The sequence below is a fragment of the Thermobia domestica genome, chromosome 6 (genome assembly GCF_964235325.1).
Source record: "Thermobia domestica chromosome 6, izTheDome1.hap1.1, whole genome shotgun sequence".
NCBI lineage: Eukaryota > Metazoa > Arthropoda > Insecta > Zygentoma > Lepismatidae > Thermobia > Thermobia domestica.
The window spans coordinates 146,254,899-146,277,682 of record NC_137459.1 but is presented as its reverse complement, the minus strand read 5'-3'; the positions used below and the strand labels follow the sequence as shown (position 1 = coordinate 146,277,682).

At 36.0% G+C, this 22,784-nt stretch overlaps 1 protein-coding gene across 9 annotated transcripts in view; it reads right to left on the bottom strand.

The window, feature by feature from the left end:
- The window catches only part of Cln3 (CLN3 lysosomal/endosomal transmembrane protein, battenin), a 224,188-nt gene that overhangs the window by 5,510 nt on the left and 195,894 nt on the right, over positions 1-22,784 (bottom strand). For 8 of the 9 annotated variants that reach the window (XM_081762191.1, XM_081762184.1, XM_081762182.1 and 5 more), the window contains 5 exons: positions 15,249-15,407; positions 13,630-13,776; positions 5,904-6,138; positions 5,454-5,603; positions 3,036-3,176 (listed from right to left, as the gene is read on the bottom strand). In XM_081762191.1, coding sequence (XP_081618317.1) covers positions 3,036-3,176; positions 5,454-5,603; positions 5,904-6,138; positions 13,630-13,776; positions 15,249-15,407 — 832 coding nt within the window. The remainder of the gene's footprint in view (positions 1-3,035; positions 3,177-5,453; positions 5,604-5,903; positions 6,139-13,629; positions 13,777-15,248; positions 15,408-22,784) is intronic. The other variant, XM_081762189.1, reaches the window with a different exon arrangement.

Below are 22,784 nucleotides of genomic sequence, written 5' to 3'. Positions count from 1 at the left end.
ACATCAAGCTCTGCCAAAAACTAGGCAAATCTGCTGCAGGAACGTTGCAGATGATCACGCAAGCGTAGAGTGACAACGCCCTAGGCCGCAGTGCAGTGTTTAAGTGGCACCAACGGTTTACGGATGGGAGAAACAGTTTAGAGGATTATGAACCAGTAGGTCGGCCAACAATCCGAACAGAACGCAAGATCGAAGAAGTTGCAATGGTTGTGCGCACTAACCGCTCCCAGTCGGTAGATGACATCGCAGCAGCAGTATGGATCAGCCATGGTACGTATCACAACATTCTGACGGATGACTTGAATATGTCACGTGTCATCCAACACCGTGTCCCATGCATTCTGAGACAAGACCAACGATCAGAAGTCTGACGCTGATGAAACGTTCCTGAACCGGATAATAACAGGAGATGAAACATGGTGTCTCCTCTACGATCCGTAACGAGACAAGTAGACACCTGGAAATCGCAATCATCTGCAAAACGCAAAAACCAGAGACAAGACAGGTCAAAAGAGAAAATGATGCTTCAACTTTCTGAAGGTCAGTGTGGATCTGTGTAGTTGTCTGTGTGTGGACATTCACATCGAGCAGAGCAACCATAGTTTCTACTGGTTGCCAATATTCTGGATACCAGTCCACGAATTTATTGATTGTACTAGTATATGTATTTCACACACAGTTTACCCTTTCGATATGATCGCTTATCTCTCATACATAAAAATATTTCGACAGCTTGCACACTGATCAAAACTTCACTTATACTGAGGAAAGTGGAAGGGAAGATAGTAATCCAATGCTAACTTTAATTTATCCAATATCCGACGAAAAATTTCTCTGCTACATATATTGCAAAATAAACTTTGATACCAGTCTTATACGCAGAACATACAAAATTATATGTAGGTACACTTAAATCGACAAATAACATATTGACTCATTAAATATATCGTTGGTATTGGATTACAGAGGTGAGTGTAGAGTATTTTGAAATGTTTGTTTTGTATATTACACAACACAACAACTTAGAATGAAGTTGCCTCAACAAGGTTCTATCTCGCACTAAGGAAAGAAAAATGCAATGTTTCAACTCTTAAATTTCTCTTTGTTTCAAAACGTGGGAGCTAGCTTTCGGGTTACCAATAGCTTTTTATGAAATGCTCATGCTAAACAAGTATGTAACTTCATCTATTTGCATGTAGTTAATTTAGCTGGGTAGATATGCACTGTCCAGGAAATTCTGTTTAATAAGAGAATTCAATCTAAACTTGCGGATTTTTCCACACTTTGGAAAAAGGAGTTCCAAACTCACTTCAATAAAAATACAATGTAATTATTGAATGATTATATAGAGAATAACTTGGACGAATAAAATAGAATTTGGTAACTATGGAATAGGCAACGGTTTGGTTTTTAAATCGAGAATTTATATATAAGGATCTAACAACAAAGAGTTTGTTTTTGTCTTGATGTATGGAAAAGGAAATCGAATCACAACATTTCGATGTTGATAGGTGTCCAAGACTCCTGTAGTCTTGGTTTGAGAATGAAAATTATATTGTTCTATACGAGAAAAGAAAAATAAAATACGATTCTTATATTCTTTGACTTTTCTCCTTTTGCACAAAATGATGAAATATTATAAAAGATGATTCGAGCTCAAAATAAATTTTACAGTTTTGATCAAAAGAAAAGTATGATACCTTTAAACCAGGCACGTGAAAGTTGGAACAGGGAGTGGGCCAGCCACAGAGGACTTCCTGGCGTCGAAGGCTGCTACAACATTTTCCACAAGAATTGAATAGCCATGTTCAATTTATAGCCGTACCCAAAATATTTACTTACTAAAGAAAAGCAGAAAAATCTATTTACTTATCATTTAAGTGGATCACTTGACCAGTCTGCCAATGTTCGGTGATGCACTCTACGCTGGATATTCAAACGCGGAGGATATTTTTAAGGTGGACATCAGTTATCCAAGAAAAACTTTCAGCTCAGTTTAAGAGACTGCGTAAGAAATTCATTTTCAATGACGAGCCAGGCGAGTCGGATTAAAAGGCTCAGTGGGCCGACAACGGCCTGAGGGCCGACCATTACACATGGCTGCTTTAAGCGGTTGCAGTACGTAACATATAAATCCAATGTTCAATGTTTGGTATGCATCTCTTAATATTTTAATATCTGGTATAGCGTGGATATTTTTTTCTTTCTTTCTTCAGCTATAACACGCTAGCATACAACCATTAGTTGCTTGACCACCTATTTATTGGTTGATAGTTGATCGTTGTTGTTGTTGATCAGAGTTAATGTTCTCCTCTCGACATCAAAGCTATATCAGATGTGAAACTACAAATTAATTTGGGATTTGAAAGCATGTTCTCTCACCTGGAATCGAACCAAGGTCTATTGAAGAAAAGTGAGAGAACTTCAACTCATGGTTGGTTCTGTAATATTTGACGCACTTTTTTTTTTTTTTTTTTTTTTTTTTTTTTTTTTTTTTTTGAGTACATTCCACATATTGGGACTTCTATTTAAAAAATTCTTACACAAGCATAACAGCAAATGAAATTTGAGCAGTTACAACTGGTAAAACGATTGTGAAAAACAGCGAAACCAAGCAAATACCTATATATCAGTATACATCTGCCGAAGAAAGAAAGAAAGAAAGAAAGAAAACAGAAAACTTGTCGAACATCTGAGGTATCTTATTTTGAGAGTCACAGCTCTGGCTGAGGTAAATAGATAATTGATCTATTCTATTCACTAGAGGATGTTTGGTAGGTCAAAATCTGTTCTTCCGTCAACAAATGTAAAACAAACTTAATTGATATTTATATTTCTCTAAATAGAAAGATTATATACAACAAATTTGCTTTTTTTTCTCTCAAAGCTGAGTTTAATAAGTTGGTCACCTCTGCATACAACACTAAAAATAGCTCTGTGTTCAAAACAAAACAATATCATCATCAACGAAATCATGTAGTATCGTTTTTCCGTTTATAGGTTTAGTTGAAGTAAATTTAGTAAACAAGTCCTACCTCTTTCAATATTCTGTAGTATGCATTGACGTAGGCCGCCCCTCCTAGAAGACCTTCCCATAAGACTAGAGCAAATATAACCCATACATTCGGTATGTACTTGTAGACAGTTTGCAACGTGAAGATAATAACATTTAACCCCTGAAATAAGAAATATCATCATAAATACTTGGAACGACATTTTCTAGCATATAGGTTTAACATAAACCATTTGGCGACGATAGGTTAAAAGTAGCTTTATTAGCGCCTTGACGACGACGACGACGACTACGACTACGACTACGACTACTACGACTACTACTACTACTACTACTACTACTACTACTACGACTACTACTACTACTACGACTACTACTACTACTACTACTACTACTACTACTACTACTACTACGACTACTACTACTACTACTACTACTACTACTACTACTACTAATAATAATAATAATAATAATAATAATTATTATTATTATTATTATTATTATTATTATTATTAAAAACACAGCAGAAGTTGTGATATAGCCCATGAGACACAAGTGAAAAATGTGTAGCTGTTAAGAGAATGGAGTGGGTAGAGCCTTTCTATTTCAAGTGTACCCTCGGAAGATGTGTAAAACATTCTTCGACCCAACCCCCGCCTCCCTTTTATGTAGGAAACCTTCCCTTTGGTTTGGGAAAAGACGTGAATGACCTCGGTTGTGTTGCCAATTTGTCATTTAGTCCTTTTTTTCTTGTCGAATGAAGATCGTACACTACTTACAATGATTAACAGGACAGTGCACAACAAAGCCAGTGAAATAATTCAATGTGGCAATCCTGTCCAAACTATTGAAGAATCTCGGCCACAGCAACTTGTCCTTCTCTTTTAAGGGAGATACGGAAAAACACACATTTCCTACCTACCTTAGACATTTCGATTTTATTATTCGTAAAATTTTCTGACTTATTTACCTATTGTAAAGTTTTGTGTTCAGTAACTTTCTGAAAATTTACTCGTTGGTTCGTCTATTTTTCGATCAAACACTTTCCTTAGAACTTTACTTTCGGAAATCATTAGTGTGTATTTCTCTCTGGGACAGGGAAGCTCACTGGTAAAGTAATTACCTCTGGTGGGTGGGGTCTCTGCTTCGATTCCCAACCAAGCAAGTTTGTGGGGAACAATATCTCATGTTCATGAGTTTTTCCCTGGGTATTCCCGTTTCCTCATTCCATCAATTCTTCCATCATCATTCACTTGACTTAACCATCGTTTCCCTTTAGCCTAAATGACATAATCGTGGGACGTTAAACTGAAATAGTTCATTTTATTACATTTTTTTTCTAATTCCCTCTACTCAATTTTCACATCCATATACTACAACAAGGTAAAATTATACTTTATCATTATATATTTTTAATTTCTCCGATAATAGATAAGTTACAATGTTAAGATCAGAGTATAATTCGTGTTTCCTGCCATTAATCTTAAGCTCTTTCTTTCTATTTTATTTATTTATTTATTTTTTTTTTCGTTCGTTAGCGCAAGAAGTAAATAAATAAATAAATAAAAATAAATTAGCTGATCGGTTTAACGAGTTGCGAAACTCTTATGCGATCACGTTTTAGTCAAGATCACAAAAGAAATATATCTAAACAAGCCTAACAGTTCAATTAAGTTTTTGTTTGCTTGTTTCTATGAGGTGAAAGTGTTATCACTATGTTGGATTTTAATGATTAACTTACAGACAACAAATAAAATAAAAATTACAAAATAAACTGTAAGTACCTACAAAACGCTATTAATTAAATAATAATTGTTCCCATAGCTTTCCTTGTACGCCCAGTTGATAACGTCACAATTGTCCGACAACAAATATTGCAGACTGTGAAGGTCTTTTTGTTGTTGAAATAAGAAAACTTGGTAAGGTGCGTCAAGAGACTTAATGTCCCATTTCAGCACCGACTACAGTTTAGCATATTAGCTAAAGTGCATATACTCTCACTGACGATGGGACCCGGATCTCCTACATCTAAAGTGAAAACACTAACCATTTAATAGAATGTTCAACCTTGTTTGTTTGTTTGATGGAGTTAAGCATCCTTTTCCAGCGCCGAGGTTATACGAGACGTGGATCTATAGTTTACGATGGAATCCGAACCAAGGTAATGCGCTCAATTTTCAAAGTTCTTCGAGCGGGAAATGAATCCGCGACACTGTGCACCAGAGTAGCGAGCGCTAGCCACTAAACCACTGAAGAGAGCCAGAATGTTCATGATCTACTTTAGATCATCTTAAATTAATCTAGACAACGCAAAGCTTCCATAACAACCCATGAATTTTAGTGTATAATTAATCTTTATATTTAAAAATAATAATATTAAAAATAAAGCTTAGCTTCATTATTTCTATTAACATTAATAAAAATAAATGCAGAATATTACCTGTAAAACAGATAACACCCACAATTTCCGAATTGTAAATAAATTAACTGATGACCTAGACAAGAATACTCCAATCTGATAATCTACTTGCAACCATCGGTATTGCTCTTTGTGGTCAATCCAAATGCCGTCAAAATATATCAGTTCAAACTATAAATGAACAAAATAATAATAATAATAACATAAGTAATTAAAGAAACAATAAATAAACAGATAAATAACATAAAAGTACAAATTTACTACTATGTTTCTAAAACCTTTACTAAACTACTTTATAAAACCTTTTCTAAGAATATATAGGAAATAAATTACCAGTAAAAAACTTAAAATATTCCTGCAAACTCAAGAGTAATTTCTAATATGAAATAAACAGATCAACCATTAGAAACAAAGATGTTGACAAAAAAAAGTAACGATCAAGCGATTAATGAATGAACACTAATAACTCACCAAGCCCTGATTAATGAAGTATTCAAATAAGAAAACTGTTGCAAGTGTACCCATAAAATAAAACAGCGATGGTACTGACTTAAGTTTCGTTATGAATTCATTAAAATAGCCTTTGTTCAGTTTTCTTGGCTCCGTGGATATATCAGTTGTTATTACAACTATTCCTGATCCCTCGACGCTAGAGCTTGTGCACCAATTACAACGTCCTCCTGGATGTTTCAGTAAAATCCAAAATCTACGAAAGAAAATGAAAGTAAAATTGAATGTCAATAGTTCGAGTAAATGAAATGCATTCCAAGTGATATCTCACATACACAACAACAAAATGAACACGAAGAGTTAAATTAGTCTCTCTTGTTCAAAAGGCAATTTTTAAATCAGAAGTGTTTTACCAAATTTAGAAAATATTCTCGACTTTCCCAGGTTTTAAATAATTCACTAAGTTCGTGTAAGTGCCACATTCCAAATATTAGAAACACAAAATTGAAAAATAACGCAAAAAGAATAGAAATGTATTAAAACTTGTATTAACACTTTTCTTCGCTGGCCTTCCCCACTCCATAATCAAGCCCTGAGTCACTTCCCACTTACAACTGTAACTTGCTCAGGAAGTTTCTCTATAGTAGCCTCCAAGAATTAGTCCCAACTATGATTTTTTTTTCTGTTGCTTCACGTTTTTAACAACATTCCTTGCTTCTACTCCAATATTAATTTTTGAACAAACAGCATATCGACCATAAATCTGTATTAATTTCTACTCAGTTTTGAAGTAATGCATCTTGTTTTACCTAATCACTCTCGATATTTCTACGCAGATTTCTTTCTTTTTCTTTTCTTTTTCTTTCTAATTTTGTATGGAAAATTATTTTACAACATGAACCCAAGGTTTGAAAAACAAAACAAATAAATACAGCAGGGTGCAAAATTTCAAAGTCCGCAAGCCAATGGCGACCGGAAATTTTGCGCCTTGAAATACAGAGTGGTCAAAAAGTGTGGAATCACCCTAATATGTGGTAAACGCTGCAAAATATAACCAAAGTAGCAATGTAGATAGGAACTAGAGATGAGGGAAAATGTTTGAGGGAACATCGCAATGACGTCCGCTATTTCGAATTTTACGCAACTGTCTTAAATGGAAACCATAGCATGTGATATGTAATTTTAATAACAAATTTTCGTAGAAATTGAATTGCACTGTTATTTTTGTTCTAGTACTTAGTTATATCTGTTTCTTTGTTGTAACCCCAACAAAAGTGGTTAGTCATACCGCAAGAACTACTCACTGTTACAGGACGTGTTCCCCATTGTCAGATGCACTCTGACTTCCCAGTTACGCAAAACCTTGAGCAAAGTGATGGCTGTAATGTTGGAAAATGCGCACACAGTTCATTCCTTGAGATAATGAACACTCCTAATTTCCACCGCATACACAACAGACTTCACATGATCGTACAGATAGTAGTCCACTGCCGTCAGGTCAGGGGGAAGAAGGGGCCCTTCTACAGCACCTCGCCGATCAATCCACGCATTAAGAAACTGCTGATCGAGGTACTCACGGACACAGGTGCCATAACAGGGTGGGGCGCCATCGTGTTGGAGAAACTTAGGGAATGACCCATCCTCCGATACAGGGATTACAAAATGTCGTCTTCTAACATGCGCCGATAATCCATCGGCGTTAGCGTCCCGCCGATGAAGAATTAACCCACAACGCGAATTCCCCACACGCCACACCATACCACCAGCTTGCTGGGAACAGCTGCGGATGCGTCAAGCTAATGTGGATTCCTATCTGACCAGTAACACACGTTCTGTTTGTTAACCTTCCTCGACATGTAAAAGTTTATATCATCAATAAACAAAACGTTAGAGGCGAATGTGAGATTTTGTCGTAGCTACTATGTGGATCATTGAGCAAATAGCAGACGGCGATGTGGATCATTATCTGCAAAGTGTTGATGAAGTTACAACTTGTAATGGCGCCACTTATTCGCTTACATCATGTACATGATTAAGATACGACTAACACGCATTTACAGGCTATGCTTCTCTCAGGACTTTTACCAAATGATCTTAATACTGTCACAATTGTTGCCTTATCTGTTGCTGTGTGTGGTCTATCGATCTTGGGTCGTTCTGTCGCAGATTCGGTTTCTTGAAATTTCTTCAGCACTTTGAACACAGTCCCATTGCCGTTGGAAGTCCTTTCCGGATGACCGGCTAAAATCGTCTAGAATCGTCCTGATGCTGTTCTCCGGAGATCGGCACGATCTCAATGCAATCTGCTAGCGTCAAGGCCATCTGCTGTTGGTATGTCCCGACCAGCGAATGAGTGAAAGCGGCCGGTCTTGTAACTAAATATAAACGTCACTGTTACAAATCAGTTAAATTGTAATTATTCTACCACAGTTGTTATTGTAATAGTTGTAATAAATCACTTTACGTATATGTTCAAGTTAAGACAAATACAGTTTCAAAAAGTTTTGGAAGTTATTTCTGGAACATTTTAAGTCATTCACAAAAAAGTATACACATTCTCGATAATTATGTGCTAATAATTTGAGAAGAAACTGACCTCAATGTTTTACAAGGAATCAGAATCCCCGTATTGAATTTCTCCTGACTGTAACTCGAAAAGAAAGTCTGTGTCAACCGATAAACATACGTATACATTTAAAACACACACGCAATCATCCAATAGTTTGTTTAGCCCTAACCTTAACTTGATTTAAACTTACACTTAGCAAGATATCCCGCAATTCTCTAAACCAGTGCTTTGTAACCCTTGCCTTATGGCGACACCTTATTAGTACACACAAGTTTACTGTTTACACGACAACAGGCGTCCACCCATAGAAATTTCTATTAGGGAAAGCCAAAGTCAAGAAATTGGACGGTGGACGCCCCGTAAGTGTGCCTCTGACGCAAATAAAACACAAGTATATTATTTAAAACGTTATGAAGTTTTGAGAGGGTTCGGACCCGGTGGAACCCTCTGTGGGTGAGCCCCTGTACGACACTAATTCACTAGTTTTTAACATATTAATCACTCTAGTATAGCTCAGACACCCTTCATCAATACAACACGTGAAATCCATTTTTAAATATTCCTCGTTAGACAGTCTGAGTTTAGTGTTCTTACAACATTACGAACACAGACATCTGATGATATTACTGAATGTTACTCGCATAAAATTGCAGAAATAAAAATGTCGATCACGCAGTTAATGTCCTGCATGAAAATTAATAAGGATACTTAGTATTGTTCTGGGTTATTGCAACCAAGTACTACTCTGTTCGTTAGTCTTCGCTCATATGACAGAGTAGTTGGCCTAATTCAACCGAGGGGGTTAATTAATTGAGTACGTATGGGCCATTAAGAAAAATAAGAAAAACTAAATTGAAACACAGTGATGGCGATTCGAACCACCGACAGACGGATCCAAAACTATCAAATACAAACCATATTGTATAAAATCGAATAGTTTTTACGAAAATTACAGCGAAATACATTCCTAAATGAAGGAGGTCAATCGTCATTACGGTTCAATTCAACCTTCGTTCTTGAATAATTTTAATCTTAAGCAATGGAATTAGCAGAAGGCCTTAGCGTAAACATACACCATATTGTGTCAAACTCAAATAACTTTCTTAATAAAATTATCTATTATTAAAAATAAGTGAAACTTTCTTAACCCTTGAACAGGCGCTCCATATTTCGTAACGTAAGGAGGTGTATGGGAGTAACAGTTACCCCTATTACATTATTTGTCTTTCTTATTTACCACTGACGATTTTGATAATATATTTCTCAAGGGTAATTCATAAAAGAGTGAATGATTAACAAAACTTACAATTTTAATAGCTTACCTTCCAAAAATCAAAATATAAATATGTTTTCAAGGTTTAGTTAATGCAAGTAAGATAAAAATAAACAAAATTATTATAATATTGGAAATACAAAATGAAGTAATTATTAATGCTTCACGCACGGATGTTTTCAAAGTAGGAGTAAAAACCGGTAAAACGACCTGAATATGTTGTTTTTTAAAGGTTAGTTTTGCAGAAATTTCAGTTATCGGAATGTGACAGTTTTTCAAAAAGTTTTCAGTTTCACAGTTAATTTCATACTATGTTCATAACAGAAACCTGAACTGTTACTTCCAATATACACATTATTATTATTATTATTATTATTATTATTATTATTATTATTATTATTATTATTATTATTATTATTATTATTATTATTATTATTATTATTATTATTATTTGTTATAATAGTAGCAGTAGTAGTAGGCGTGATAGCGGTAGTAATGATAATAATTGTAAGAAATCGAACTCGTATGTAATATATTTTCATTATATTCTTATGAAACTATTTTAATAATCAAAACACCGTTTTATGAAGAATTTAACACGTAATAACACAAGAATGGCTACAAATAAAATAAACAATCAATACGAGAAGTCGCACTTGAGTAATCTTTGAAACGGATATAAACATGCAGGAATTTTCTCTTTCGTTTTTCCAGGGAAGCATCACAAAAGTTTCACCCAAGTTTTGCGGGATTTACTGTAAAATGTTTCCACTTACGTTGTGTGTTCACCTCATCTTTGTTTCGGTCAGGCATCTCGGGCAAAATCTAGTCCTCACAAAAAAAGTCTGGCTTTATCACAATCAAAAGCATCACAAAGAAGTCTTTAAATAATAGCTTTTTTCTTTTTAATATGATATTTTTATATAAAAGCTCTCATACTAACGAATACAACAGTACAAAACTGAGTATACCACAAATATTGATGATGTTAAATTTTTTATTGTAGATAAAATGGGCATTCTAGATTAAAAAAGAAGCAAAAGCTATTTAAAAAATCTCAAATGTAAGGATGATCGTGGCGGTATAAAGCACCACAAGCTACCTTACGACGCTTTCACAGTTTAATGGTTTTCGAACAATGACGTATTTGATCTTAGCGGAATATTTATTCTATTTTAGAAATATACTGAATGGTACAATTATGTAGTCAACCATATACTGAAAAAAATCATTAAAACAACTAGTTGGAGGTATACCGTAACCCCACGTACCTACTTACGAGTTAAGTCTTAGAGGTGGGGTAAATTCATCGTTTCATTCTTGGCAAATTTCTACCCCAAGCAATGGAAATGGTTGCAAAGTCCTTAAGAAAATATATACTACAAACAGGGTAAAGGAGACAGTGACGATGAGAATGAATGAAATGGTAAAATGAAGAAAGTGAGAAGAAACGAAATAACACCGAGATAATATAAGTACATGGTGGTTAATCACCACAAAACCAATTTGCCGCGAGCTGCGATCAAACTATGCAGCTACCGCGGCTCTCAAGTGAAAGTACAGATTTATACCACAATGAAGAGACTAGTAGTTCATCTAAAAAGTATTTCGATGATAATTACTGTTAATCTATATTTTATATATATATATATATATATATATAATTGAAAATCACTATGTTTGTGACTCTAAATCTCCTGAACCGCCCGACTGATCTCGATCAAATTTGTAACATGGATGAGGTTCGAGGCTGGACTGGTTTTAGGCTATTCACTTTGATGGTAGAACTGAAGGCTGGAGGAGGGGAGGGGGTATAAAAAATAAATAAAACTTAATAACTCCTGAACCACTCGACCGATCATGATCAAATTTTCAGCATAGATGTGGTTCAGGCCTGGGATCGTTCTCATGATTTAAATTTGACGGAGCAAGGTAGGGGAGGAGAAGGAGGGGAGATATATAAAAATCAATTTATATAAGAATGAAAGTAACTATTTCTGTAACTTAAGAACTCTTGAACTATCCGATCGATCTCAATCAAATTTTCAAGATACATGAGGTTCGGATCTGGAAACATTTTTGTAATTTCACTTTAACAGTAGATTCTAGGGGAGGGGGAGAGGAGGGGGACGTATAAATAAAAACTAATAAAACCTAATAACTTTTGAACCACCGAACCAATCTCGATCAAATTTTCAGCATACATGAGTTATGGGGCACAAATTACTTTAGGCTATTCACTTTGATGATGCAACGTAGGGGATGGGGAGGGGAAGAGAAATTTTAAAATGATCCAAAATGACCGATATTAGTGTTGAATCCATAGTTTTCGGGACCATGAGAGAAACAGCAACACTTCTGATGCGGTTTCAATCTAAGTTCAACCCTGATAGTTGGATAGGGGGAGGATATAACGGAGGGGGATAAACATTAAAAAATGATCGAAAATCACTAATATTAGTATCCAATCCATAGTTTTAGTAGTAGCTGAGATTAATAGTGACAATTCTGATGCCGTGTGCCGCAGCACGAAGGAGGGGGAGGGAGAGCTATATATAATAATAATCGAAAATGACAAATATAAGTTTTCAATAGTTTTCGGAATCATTGAGATGAACAATGACATTTCCGATCCGGTTTAAATCCAAAATCAGCCCCGCCTCTTGGGGGAGGGGGATATATAATGATCAAAAATGGCTACTATTAGTGTTAAATTTATAGTTTTCTGGGTCGCTTAGATGAACAGTGATACTTTCGATCGCGTTTAAATTCAAATTCAACCCCGCAACTTGTGGGAGGAAGAGATTTAAAAATGATCGAAAATAACCGATATTTGTGCTGAATCCACATTTTTTGGGGTCGCTGAGATGAACGGTGACATTTTCGATGCCATGGCCCGCAACATGAGAGAAATTATATATATATATATATATATATATATATATATATATATATATATATATATATATATATATATATAAATGACCAATATTAGTGTCGAATCCATGCTTTTCGGGGTCGCCGAGATGATCAATGATCTTTCCGATACTGTTTAAATCGATGCCAATAAAAACGAAAACAGCATATTTCATGGGTACTAAACACATGAAATATAGTTTTGCATTTAAATTTTCATTTCAACCCAGCGAAGCGGATAATATATGCTAGTATTTTCTTTAACACAGATTAGGTACAGGCAAAAATTTCCTTTTTCTGATCGGGCTGTTTAAATACATTAGACTAATGTTCCATTTTAAGCATTTCACCTCGTAGTTGAAATATCTTAAAATACCTTTACATATTTAGTATACTTTAAATTAATTAGTGATTCGTAGTTATATTAATATCAGGAAAGTTTCGAGACCTTTCTTTCTAAATAATAGTCAATTTAGGATCTATAGACCATCTATTAAAGCAAAGTTCGCCAAACACCTCATAATCATAAGGTGGAGGTTTCCGATTGATACTTCCTAGAGTATATCTACCCTTTCTGTAACAGTTTGTCCTGACGAAAAACCTCGCACTATTTTCTACATATGAAATCCTAATTTTTCTGTTTAAAGTTTTCGAGTTACAAACGATGTTCCTTATATTCACTCACAACTCATTTCATTAAAAGAAACCTCAATTCATTTCCTTAAAGCAATTAATAAAGATTTTTTTTCTCGTCTCTCTTCTTCCCGCATCAGCCAATACTGGAAAAGCAGTGGTTCAAGCTACTATATCCAATGGATAATGTGTGTTTTGTTCAGAATCTATTAGATATTATTACTTGTCGATCCTGAGAAAAGACGTCATCGAAACGCCGCACATAAGAATGAACTTACGGGAACAAATCAATCTAAAATGATAAAGGCTTAATTAATTGAATAAAGCACAACAGTTGCGTGGATTATTATACTTACGTGATTGCCATAATACCCTCCACGGTCAACATAAGTAACAACGTGTTTCTAGGCGTAATTCCTGCGCCAGTCATCCAAGCATATGACAAAGCACCGACTATGCCTGCTCCACCAGTACCAGAGGACCATGTTGAGATAACATTGGCACTGAAATTGATTAAAGAAGTAACGTTAATACCGTCGCTTAAAAAAGCAAACACAAAATCAAATGACAAACAAAATGTAAACTATCTAATGCAAAGTACTGTCTAGTAAACATTTTTTTTTTTTTTAATACGACTAAAAGCCTTACTATCCCAATATAGGGGTATAATACAAGCAACGAACAATATACATACATAATATTTCAAAAGAAATACTCTGGTAAGATTAGAATACCGAAATAAATAAATAATAAGCTCAAGAGAGATCATCTGAAACTCACGATTGCTAAGACATTCGAAAATCGAAAGAGAATAATTAAAAAAAAAAAAAAAAAAAAAAAAAAACAAGCAGAGTACAAAATGCTGTACGAATATACTGATTTGTGGATATAGTGATAGCGCCTTCAGTACTAAATATGTATGTAAGAATAACCATAAAATAGTAAAAGCATAATCACATAAACTAAAAAAGATACACTATAAGATCTTCCATTAAGCGCTTAATCAGACAGGGAGGGTAAAAAGCAGGCAGAAAACAAACAGTCAAATGAATCCTATGTTGTGAGATCCCAATCCAATCAGGATTGTTATTACCTTTCTCGTGAATATCATAATGAATAGTGTCCTTCCACCTTCTCTGAAGGTCTGTGTACACACACACACACACACAGTTCTCTTTCACAAAGGTTTTTCAACTGAAATTCTGTGCAATCTGCGCGTACTTCACGTGCGATTGAAATCTTCATATAATTATCCTGTTCTGAGATTTCTGGTACCTAGTGCATATGAAATAACGTAAGTACTTATATCCAATGCCGCATTTAATGTTTTTGCCGCCCTCTGCAACTAAGAAAATTTTGCGCCCCTTCCCGTATTTGTTCGCATTCAGTTATGTGTAAGCAAAAACTCGTAACTGACAAAAGACGAAGCATTATAGTTTTACGCCGGCAGTCAATAAGCAATAGACTCAACTCCTTCCAGGGCTTGTAAGTCGTAAAGAGAAAATTGTGGTACAAACAGACAGATATATGTTTCAGTATAGATCTCCCTTAAATTTGTCTCTCGTGAAAAGCCTCATTTTTCCGCACACCATGCAGCAATGTTGCGTTTTTAATATGCCACCCCTGTAGCCCTGCTTCTATCCATCGGTGAACATCCTGGTGGTATGAGTTACGTAACCTTCAGTACTCATTTGTTTGTTTGTTTCGAATATTTTCTTTTAAACTTAAAAAAAAATCCAGCCTCTATATGTGCCTAAGAGTTAACCGTCAAACTTTCATACGCACATAGTACAACAAGCAAAATTCGAATCTTTGCATATTTTCAATTTTATCCCTCTAATATGAATCACAACAGATTTTGCATGGAATAATGACATGAGTGTATAAATATATTAATCTCCTTTTAAATTTCTCGTTAACTTCGTTAGTTTGCTACGACTATGCGTAAGTATTTACCTTTAACAATCCATATTACCTTTCGAAAAATGCTGAATATGAAAGAAATGTGCCTTCTCCCAAACCAGAACTCAATGAGGTACACACAACTCCAAATATTGCGACCCACTGAGCAGATGATAAAGCAACTAGTATAAATCCTGCTGCTCCAAGAAGAACTATAATTAGCACTCTCACACTAAAAAGGAAATATATATACATATATCACATTAATATTGCTAAAAATATCAAGATAAAGCACATTACTGTTTACAGACAGTACAATGTCACAAATACTGTATTTTCGTAATCTACATGGAATTCACGGAATATTGGCAAGCTGTTAAAGACAATTGTACTTCTCATTCGCATAAGGGTATTAAAAATGTAAAAACACATTCTATTGGTCGAAATTAAAACATACAAAAAGTGTTCATATATAGTTTGGGTATAGAAATCTGGAACCAACAGCAGTATAGTTTCCAGATTTTACGTTGGGAGAAGGTGTTCTACAGAATGGCACCACGGTCCCCTGATTTATACCACGCGGATGCAAGAAATGTGAAATAATATATTGGTAAATTTTAAGCGTGAGGCGTATGCTAAAAATAAGTCTGAATTATGGATCGTACTGGGGTAATGATCACTAATGTAATGGCTGTCTTGCATCTTCATAAGATGAAAAGGATTAACACAAGCATAGTGGAACGTTTGAGACATTGTACTAAGAAAACTGCCGAATATGTGGAGCATGTTTCGTGTGGCGCTAATGAACTACTAATCAGTTCTTCATTCCAGACTTTACAGCAGCCATTTACTAATTACAAAAATACATCCATTATTTCAAAACTTAGACTCTTTTTAATTAAATACTAGCTGAACCTGCGCTCTCTACCCAGCGCATCATTCACATATGAGCATGAATCTCTGTCATTCCTCACAACATCTGTTCATGTCCCTTTACACACACAAGTGAAGGACATCTTGATAAAAATCGGCAAGGGGTATCATAAAGGGGAGATTTTTTCGATTATTTTTTCAATACCTCGCATCATTTGCAAAATTTGAGCCTACTTCCGGTTGGAGTTTCTAATTAATGTATGATCAGTGTTTTATTTCTTCTTGCATGCAGTATGTAATAAGCAAATACATTACACACGTAATTAATTATAATGTCAGTGATATATGGTGTTCATTGGGTAAAACATTCCAAACAATAAAGATTCACCTTAGACTGGAGAAATGGTTATCCTTCGTTTCTCATTGTCCATGAAAAAACGCCTGAGTGATATGCAACTCATATATACAAATATGTAGTGTTGGTATATATAACTAACAGGATATGATGCTTTACTTTTTTCAAAAATTTCAACATTTCCACTGTACTCCTAAAAACGTAATAGAGAAATAAAGGCCTTTAAAAAAGTATTCAATGGACTGGACAATCTACACAAAATTTGGAATTGACCAGTGAAAACGTCACGTTTCTAGCACTTATGGTTTTCGAGATCTCATTGTCGAAAGGATTGGAGACAAACATATAAACTTTTCTTTGGAGACAAACATATAAACCTAACATTTTAATATATAGATTACTATAAGAAGTTTCACATCAATAAATGCAGTATATAGAAAGATTTTTTAAAACAAGCATTAATCTTAGTAATAATCTAGCAGTAGTGTAAAACTTGCTTTTAGGCAGGAACTTTTCTTTAAAAAAATAAAATAAAATAAAATAAATAAATAAAAACCATTGTACTCATATCTCCTTTCAAACAACGTATTCTAATACAAGTTTGTTAAAATATGAACAAATTTGTTTCATGGTCACATCATTTTACTTTTCTAAAAATGCCTAATCTATCCAAGGTTGCGAGGAATGTATATCGAAAGCATTTACACTTATTCCAGTTTCACTATTTTATTCTTAAGATAAAAGTAAATAAACAACAAGAAAAACAGACTAACACAATTTAAAACAAAATTTCAAATCCACATTTGCACTTCATCACTGTGTAGGAATATAATACTCCATAGTACTAGAGGAAAGTATACTTACATGATGGTTTTAAATACAAAAACATTAAGGCACTAAATATAGATATTCAATTCTAAAGCATTAAACGCTCTGTAACGGAATACAAAGAGAAAAGATGAAAAGCTTTGGTTGGTTGGAGCGGTCTATTTTCAGTACCGAGGCTATATGAGACGTAAATTAAGGTCGTATCCGAACACTGTAATGAGTTCAATACTCTTCTACTGTAAATCGAAGGAAGAATCCTATACATCAAAAGCATGCGCGCTAGCCACTAGAATACACAAGAAAGGAAAACAATACTAGAGATAGATAGGTACAGCCTTGAGCACTGTCTGTCCAAAAAATATTCCAAATGGCTCCCAATGCCATACAACCCAACTCCCCTTCTTACTGTTATATTTTCTTTTCTTCTGTTCTCCGCTGACGAACCGTTTGAGGCTTGAAAGCTTAGTAGCTATATTTAGTGCTTTCAGCTTGCACCGTACTTCTTTCTTCTAATCGTATATACACATCGAAGCCAGAGGAAGGGTTTGAGTGGAAATGAGCATAAAATTTGTGTTCCAACCGCTAATTTTTGGGAGCAATGTGATCGTTTGAGATAGATTCACAAGTCAACAAGGGTTGACAAGGTAAAACTGAACTTAGTTGAGGAAACTATGGATGATGGTGCTCTCCACAGTTTTTATGCCTAGGTAACAGATACGGTTCAAAAGTTGTTGACGGGTTTCCTAAACAGAATCCCTTAATTTAGTCTAAAATCCATGAGCCCGGTAACTCTTGAAGATCAATTGTTCTAAGCATCTCTGCTTTCCTCCAACGCCGCCTCCAACTCCACGTTGTCAGTTCGTAAGTTTGAGTTCTCTACTTTCATTCTACATTTTGTTCGAAGAGATTGTAGTATGCTGGTGGTGTCTACGTATTTTCTCGCTGATTGGAAATGTCTAATTTCTTTCGGCGGTACCAGATGATAAGCAACCTGGTCCTTCTGGCCAGAGAAGTCTAAGTAACAAATAGAAGAATCATGTACTTGGAAGTGAAGCAAATCATGAAAGTTTCAGGGAGCTGAAGGTGGTCGAAGGAGGCTCAACCCCTAGCTAGGGTCTGGTTTCGATATGAACATTGGTTAAGAAATCCGGGCGATATGTATCCTTTTAATTAATGCTAATTATTCAACACTTATCCCCATAAAGCATTTAATTTTTTTATTACTAAGTGCCAAAAAAGGACGTACATTACTTTCAAAAGTCAAGGATATAAAATTACTTAAAAAAAGAGAAAATTTTCGAAAGGGAGGATAAAGAATTATTTGAGAATAGAGACAAGACGATACTTCTTCAACCTTAACAAGACGTCTCGTCTCGTGAACAACACTAGTCAAGGCTGAGTTAAATCGTTTTTTCGCGTCCCAAAACCAGTGCCTTACTTTAATCAAAGGAGATCACATATCGGAATAATATAAAATAATTCCAAACAATATTTATTCAATATCACCAGTTTATTGGCTTCAATGATGAAACCATAGACACAGCCCACGTCACTAACCTTAGGATACGTTTTCATGTAAGATATTTGCACTCAATTGAATTACATTGATTTCAATACAAAAGTAAAGTATTTACAGATGTCATTCTCAACAGCTAGTTTTCAATTTTATTTTAAGTTTCGGTACTGACAGATTTATCAACCGAGTGCTAATCAAATTTGCAATTTTGCTGACATTTTGCACTAATGTTTGTTTCTAATTACCTGAGGATATTTCTTTTATAAAACTAAAATTATAATATTATAGAAATTGACCACATTTCCCCTCTCAGGAACGGATTTTTTTTTTTTAAATCCGAAGATCGCGGTCTCTAATTTTTAATTAGAAGTGCATGTGCTGAATTTTACGCCTTCTTAAGCGAATCTTCACATTTGGTATTTCCTGAACAAATAATCGGAAATTTGAATATTAATACAAACTCCCTCTTTTTCTCCTATAGGAGCGAAGTTTTCGAAATCTTTGAAACATGTTTTCGGTTAATTTTAATGAAGAATTTATCCCCTAGTTCCATCTTCTGAACTTCGAGGATTTATGACATATTCTATTCTTAGAAAAAAAAAAAAAAAAAAAAACTGAACTCTCTTTCACTCTCCTATAGGACATATATTTTTTAAAAAATCTTTTATTAGCCCTAGCTTTTTGACAAAGGAATATTGGGTGATATCAATAAAAATAAGTAACTACTCCTGAGAAGTCCTGCTCGAGAATCGGAGTAACTACACCTGGAGTAATCTCCTCCCTCAATTTCGTATCAATAAAACAAGCCACTACTCAGGTCTAGTCTGCTCCAGATTTATGAACGTTTACTCGCGCTTCCTCTGCACGTAGCACTGAGTCGTATCAATAAAAGAAGTGATTACTCATTTCTCCCATTCATCGCGCAGTCATTTCGTTGTTTTTAACCTATGGCGTAGTATCATAAAAGCCATGAAACGGGCAAGTAGCAACGATAGCTTCAATCAAAGTTCATTTGTGGATATTGTAAAAGTTTCCAGTGGTACTTTCAAAGTCACAGCTACTAGAAAGTAAACGAAGGAAAGCCGAAACTTTGAAGGTAATTACAGTGAAATGCAACGAAATATCAAATACATTTACGACTGAGAGACAAATTCAAAAGAGAATCTTTAATATTCTAGCGAGAATAAAACAAAAATAAAAAAGAAGTAAAAATTTAAAAAAAAAAAAAACGGGAAAGAAGAAAGTAATACTGAAACCATGGGAATGAACCTATTTGCGCTGATGGATGTTGATTGGAATCCAGCAATATCAAGATTAACACGACAAGCGCATATCACGTGTTGCCCAAGATCTTTGTAGATTGTTTGGCTTTAAGAACGAAATCAGACACTTGGCTCCTTTGTTTTCTTTTTAAAAAAGTCCAGCCACCCACGTCATAAATCACGTCCATCTGATTGCGTTTTCCACACCATACGTGTCCCCTTTCGCCTTGACATAAACAAAATACATTTTCATGTATACACCCTTTCTATCAACGTTGAGTTGAGTTGATTATTAGTTTAACGTCCTTTTCAGTAGCGTGCCTATATGAGATAGAACCCACTGATTAACGTGGAATCCAAACTACATGAGCTCCTGCCGGGAATCTAACGCGGGTCTCCTATGCCAAAGGCATGTACGCTAACCGCTTAGCCACGAAATAGCTCTTCCTATTAACGTATTACTCTCCAAAATACTAGGTTTCTTTAATGCCACTTGTGTATAGTCAAGTGCTCCGATAGCACCCGGAAATGTATATTGTTCTTGCCACTCTGCCTTTGCTGTTTGTATATTACGCACAGTTCCGGAAACAATCCATTTTCAGATAGTCATAGACAGTACTTTGAGCCACACCAGAATCCCCTGACACTCCGACCTGGAATCCCGGATCACTCACGTAACGCAAGAAAACCAAGGGCACCGATTTCTCTGTAAATTTGGGGGGGAGGGCATTCAGATGCAGAAGGCATATATATAAGGATTTTAAGACAAATTGCACTCTAATTATGCCAAATATTGTATATTCATAAATACAATAGGGGGGCCCACATGAGCTTTGAGGAGCCCGGGCTCCCACAGGATCGGCGCCCTTGAAGAAAACCCGCATCTTTTCATCATTACGTAGTCCATCACCCCGAATTTCGGTTGATTCTCCTTAAAAAATGTTGTGCTAATCACTACATTTTCTTTCATAAACTTATAATGCTTTTTGTAATCTCCATTTCCAACATTTCCATGCAGTTTATAAGTTTTTCTACGTAGTAAAACAATCATATACTCTGCCATATTTCGCACGGAGTCACCTATTTAGCTTGCTCCACAAATTTGGAGAAGTTACTAGCATCACTAGAGGAGTCTTTGATTTTTATTGATATCAAATGCGTAGTAGTTACTCGGCTCGAGAATAGAGGTGTGGTTACTTCAAAAGGGCGGGGCTTCTCCGAGGTCAGCCGATTGATTGATTGATTGAAAGGGTTTATATGGGCGCGTCGACATCGAGGTCTTTTGCACCCTTCTCTGACAGTAAAATGAAGTACCCGACAACAAAAAAGCATAGTATCACAGACATAATAAAGTAAAAGCAAAGTCTGGAGTAAGTAAAAGGTGTTCGGTCATTTATGAATTAAAATGTCATAGCATTCAAGAAATGTGCAAACTCGATACACAAACACAAGGACGGGTTAGTACACAACAGCATGTTAATCTTCTCTGCCGGGGCAGCTCGGCAATAGGTGCACACACGTGGGGCAGCCCATAATTAGTAATGAATATGACAGTGCAGTAAAGAAGATAAAAGCAAGGAAATGCTATGACAAGCATAAAACCACCATGAAAAAACAAACGGTAGATAAAAGCAGAAATAAATTAATTAAAAGAAATGTGAGAAATGCACTCACAGATCACTCAAGACGTGCAAAAGCTGCAAGTAGGTGAAAACTTTCTGGATCATCTGGACATCGTCTCCAAGCAAGGTAGACAGATCAGCTGGTAAGCCAAGGCGGGCTCGCTCAGGAGCAAGAGGAACACATTCCACTAAAAGGTGGCGGATGGTCAGGAATGCACCACACTGGGTGCAGGAAGGCGGGTTCTGACGACGTAACAGGTAGCCATGGGTCAGATGGCTGTGCCCGATACGTAATCGTGCCAATCGTCGTTCTTCCAGTCTTGAAGGACGAGAACTCGTGGCCCAAACACCAAGTCGCGCCTTGACAGCATGCAATTTATTCTGAAGGTGCTCATCCCAGTTTGTCTGCCAGCGCTGAAGGAGAAGACGGTTGATTACAGGGCGAATATCAAAGCTGGGAAGCGGTGACGGGTACTCAGGTCCTGTAAGGGCAGCTTCTTTGGCAACACGGTCAGCACGCTCGTTCCCTGGAATACCAGCATGGCCAGGCACCCAACAAAATTGGACATCGCAACCTGCTAGTCGTAAGGAATGGCAAGAGAGTAGAATTTGCTGAACTATAGGGTGCACAGTTGACACATCTGTGAGACTATGTAAAGCGCTGCTGGAGTCAGAGCACAGGAGAACATGTCGGAGATGGCGTCGACGAATATAATGCAGAGTTTCCAGGATAGCAACCAATTCAGCAGTGAACACAGTGGAAGTAGGATGGAGCTTCAAGCCAGCGCTATGATCATCCGTGACGAAGGCACAGCCAACAGAATCTTCTTGCTTCGAACCATCCGTGTAGAAGACAGCGTAGGTACGGTACGCATCCAGAAAAGAGAAGAACTCCTGACAAAAGTGTTGATTGCTGGTAACAGACTTCTTAAATTGCGTTAGATGAAAGCTGACAACTGGTGGAAGAACTGTCCATGGAGGAATGGGCAGGAGGCCCAATGGATAGATGGAAGGGACATCGAGTCCAAGAGAAGCCCCAAGGTCTATAGCACGAATGCCAAAAGGCCGGGTAGCAGTAGGTCGTGCCTGATATCTGTCATAGCGAGCACCAGCCTCAAGGGCAAAGGCCGAAGGATGGTCAGGTACGGCACGG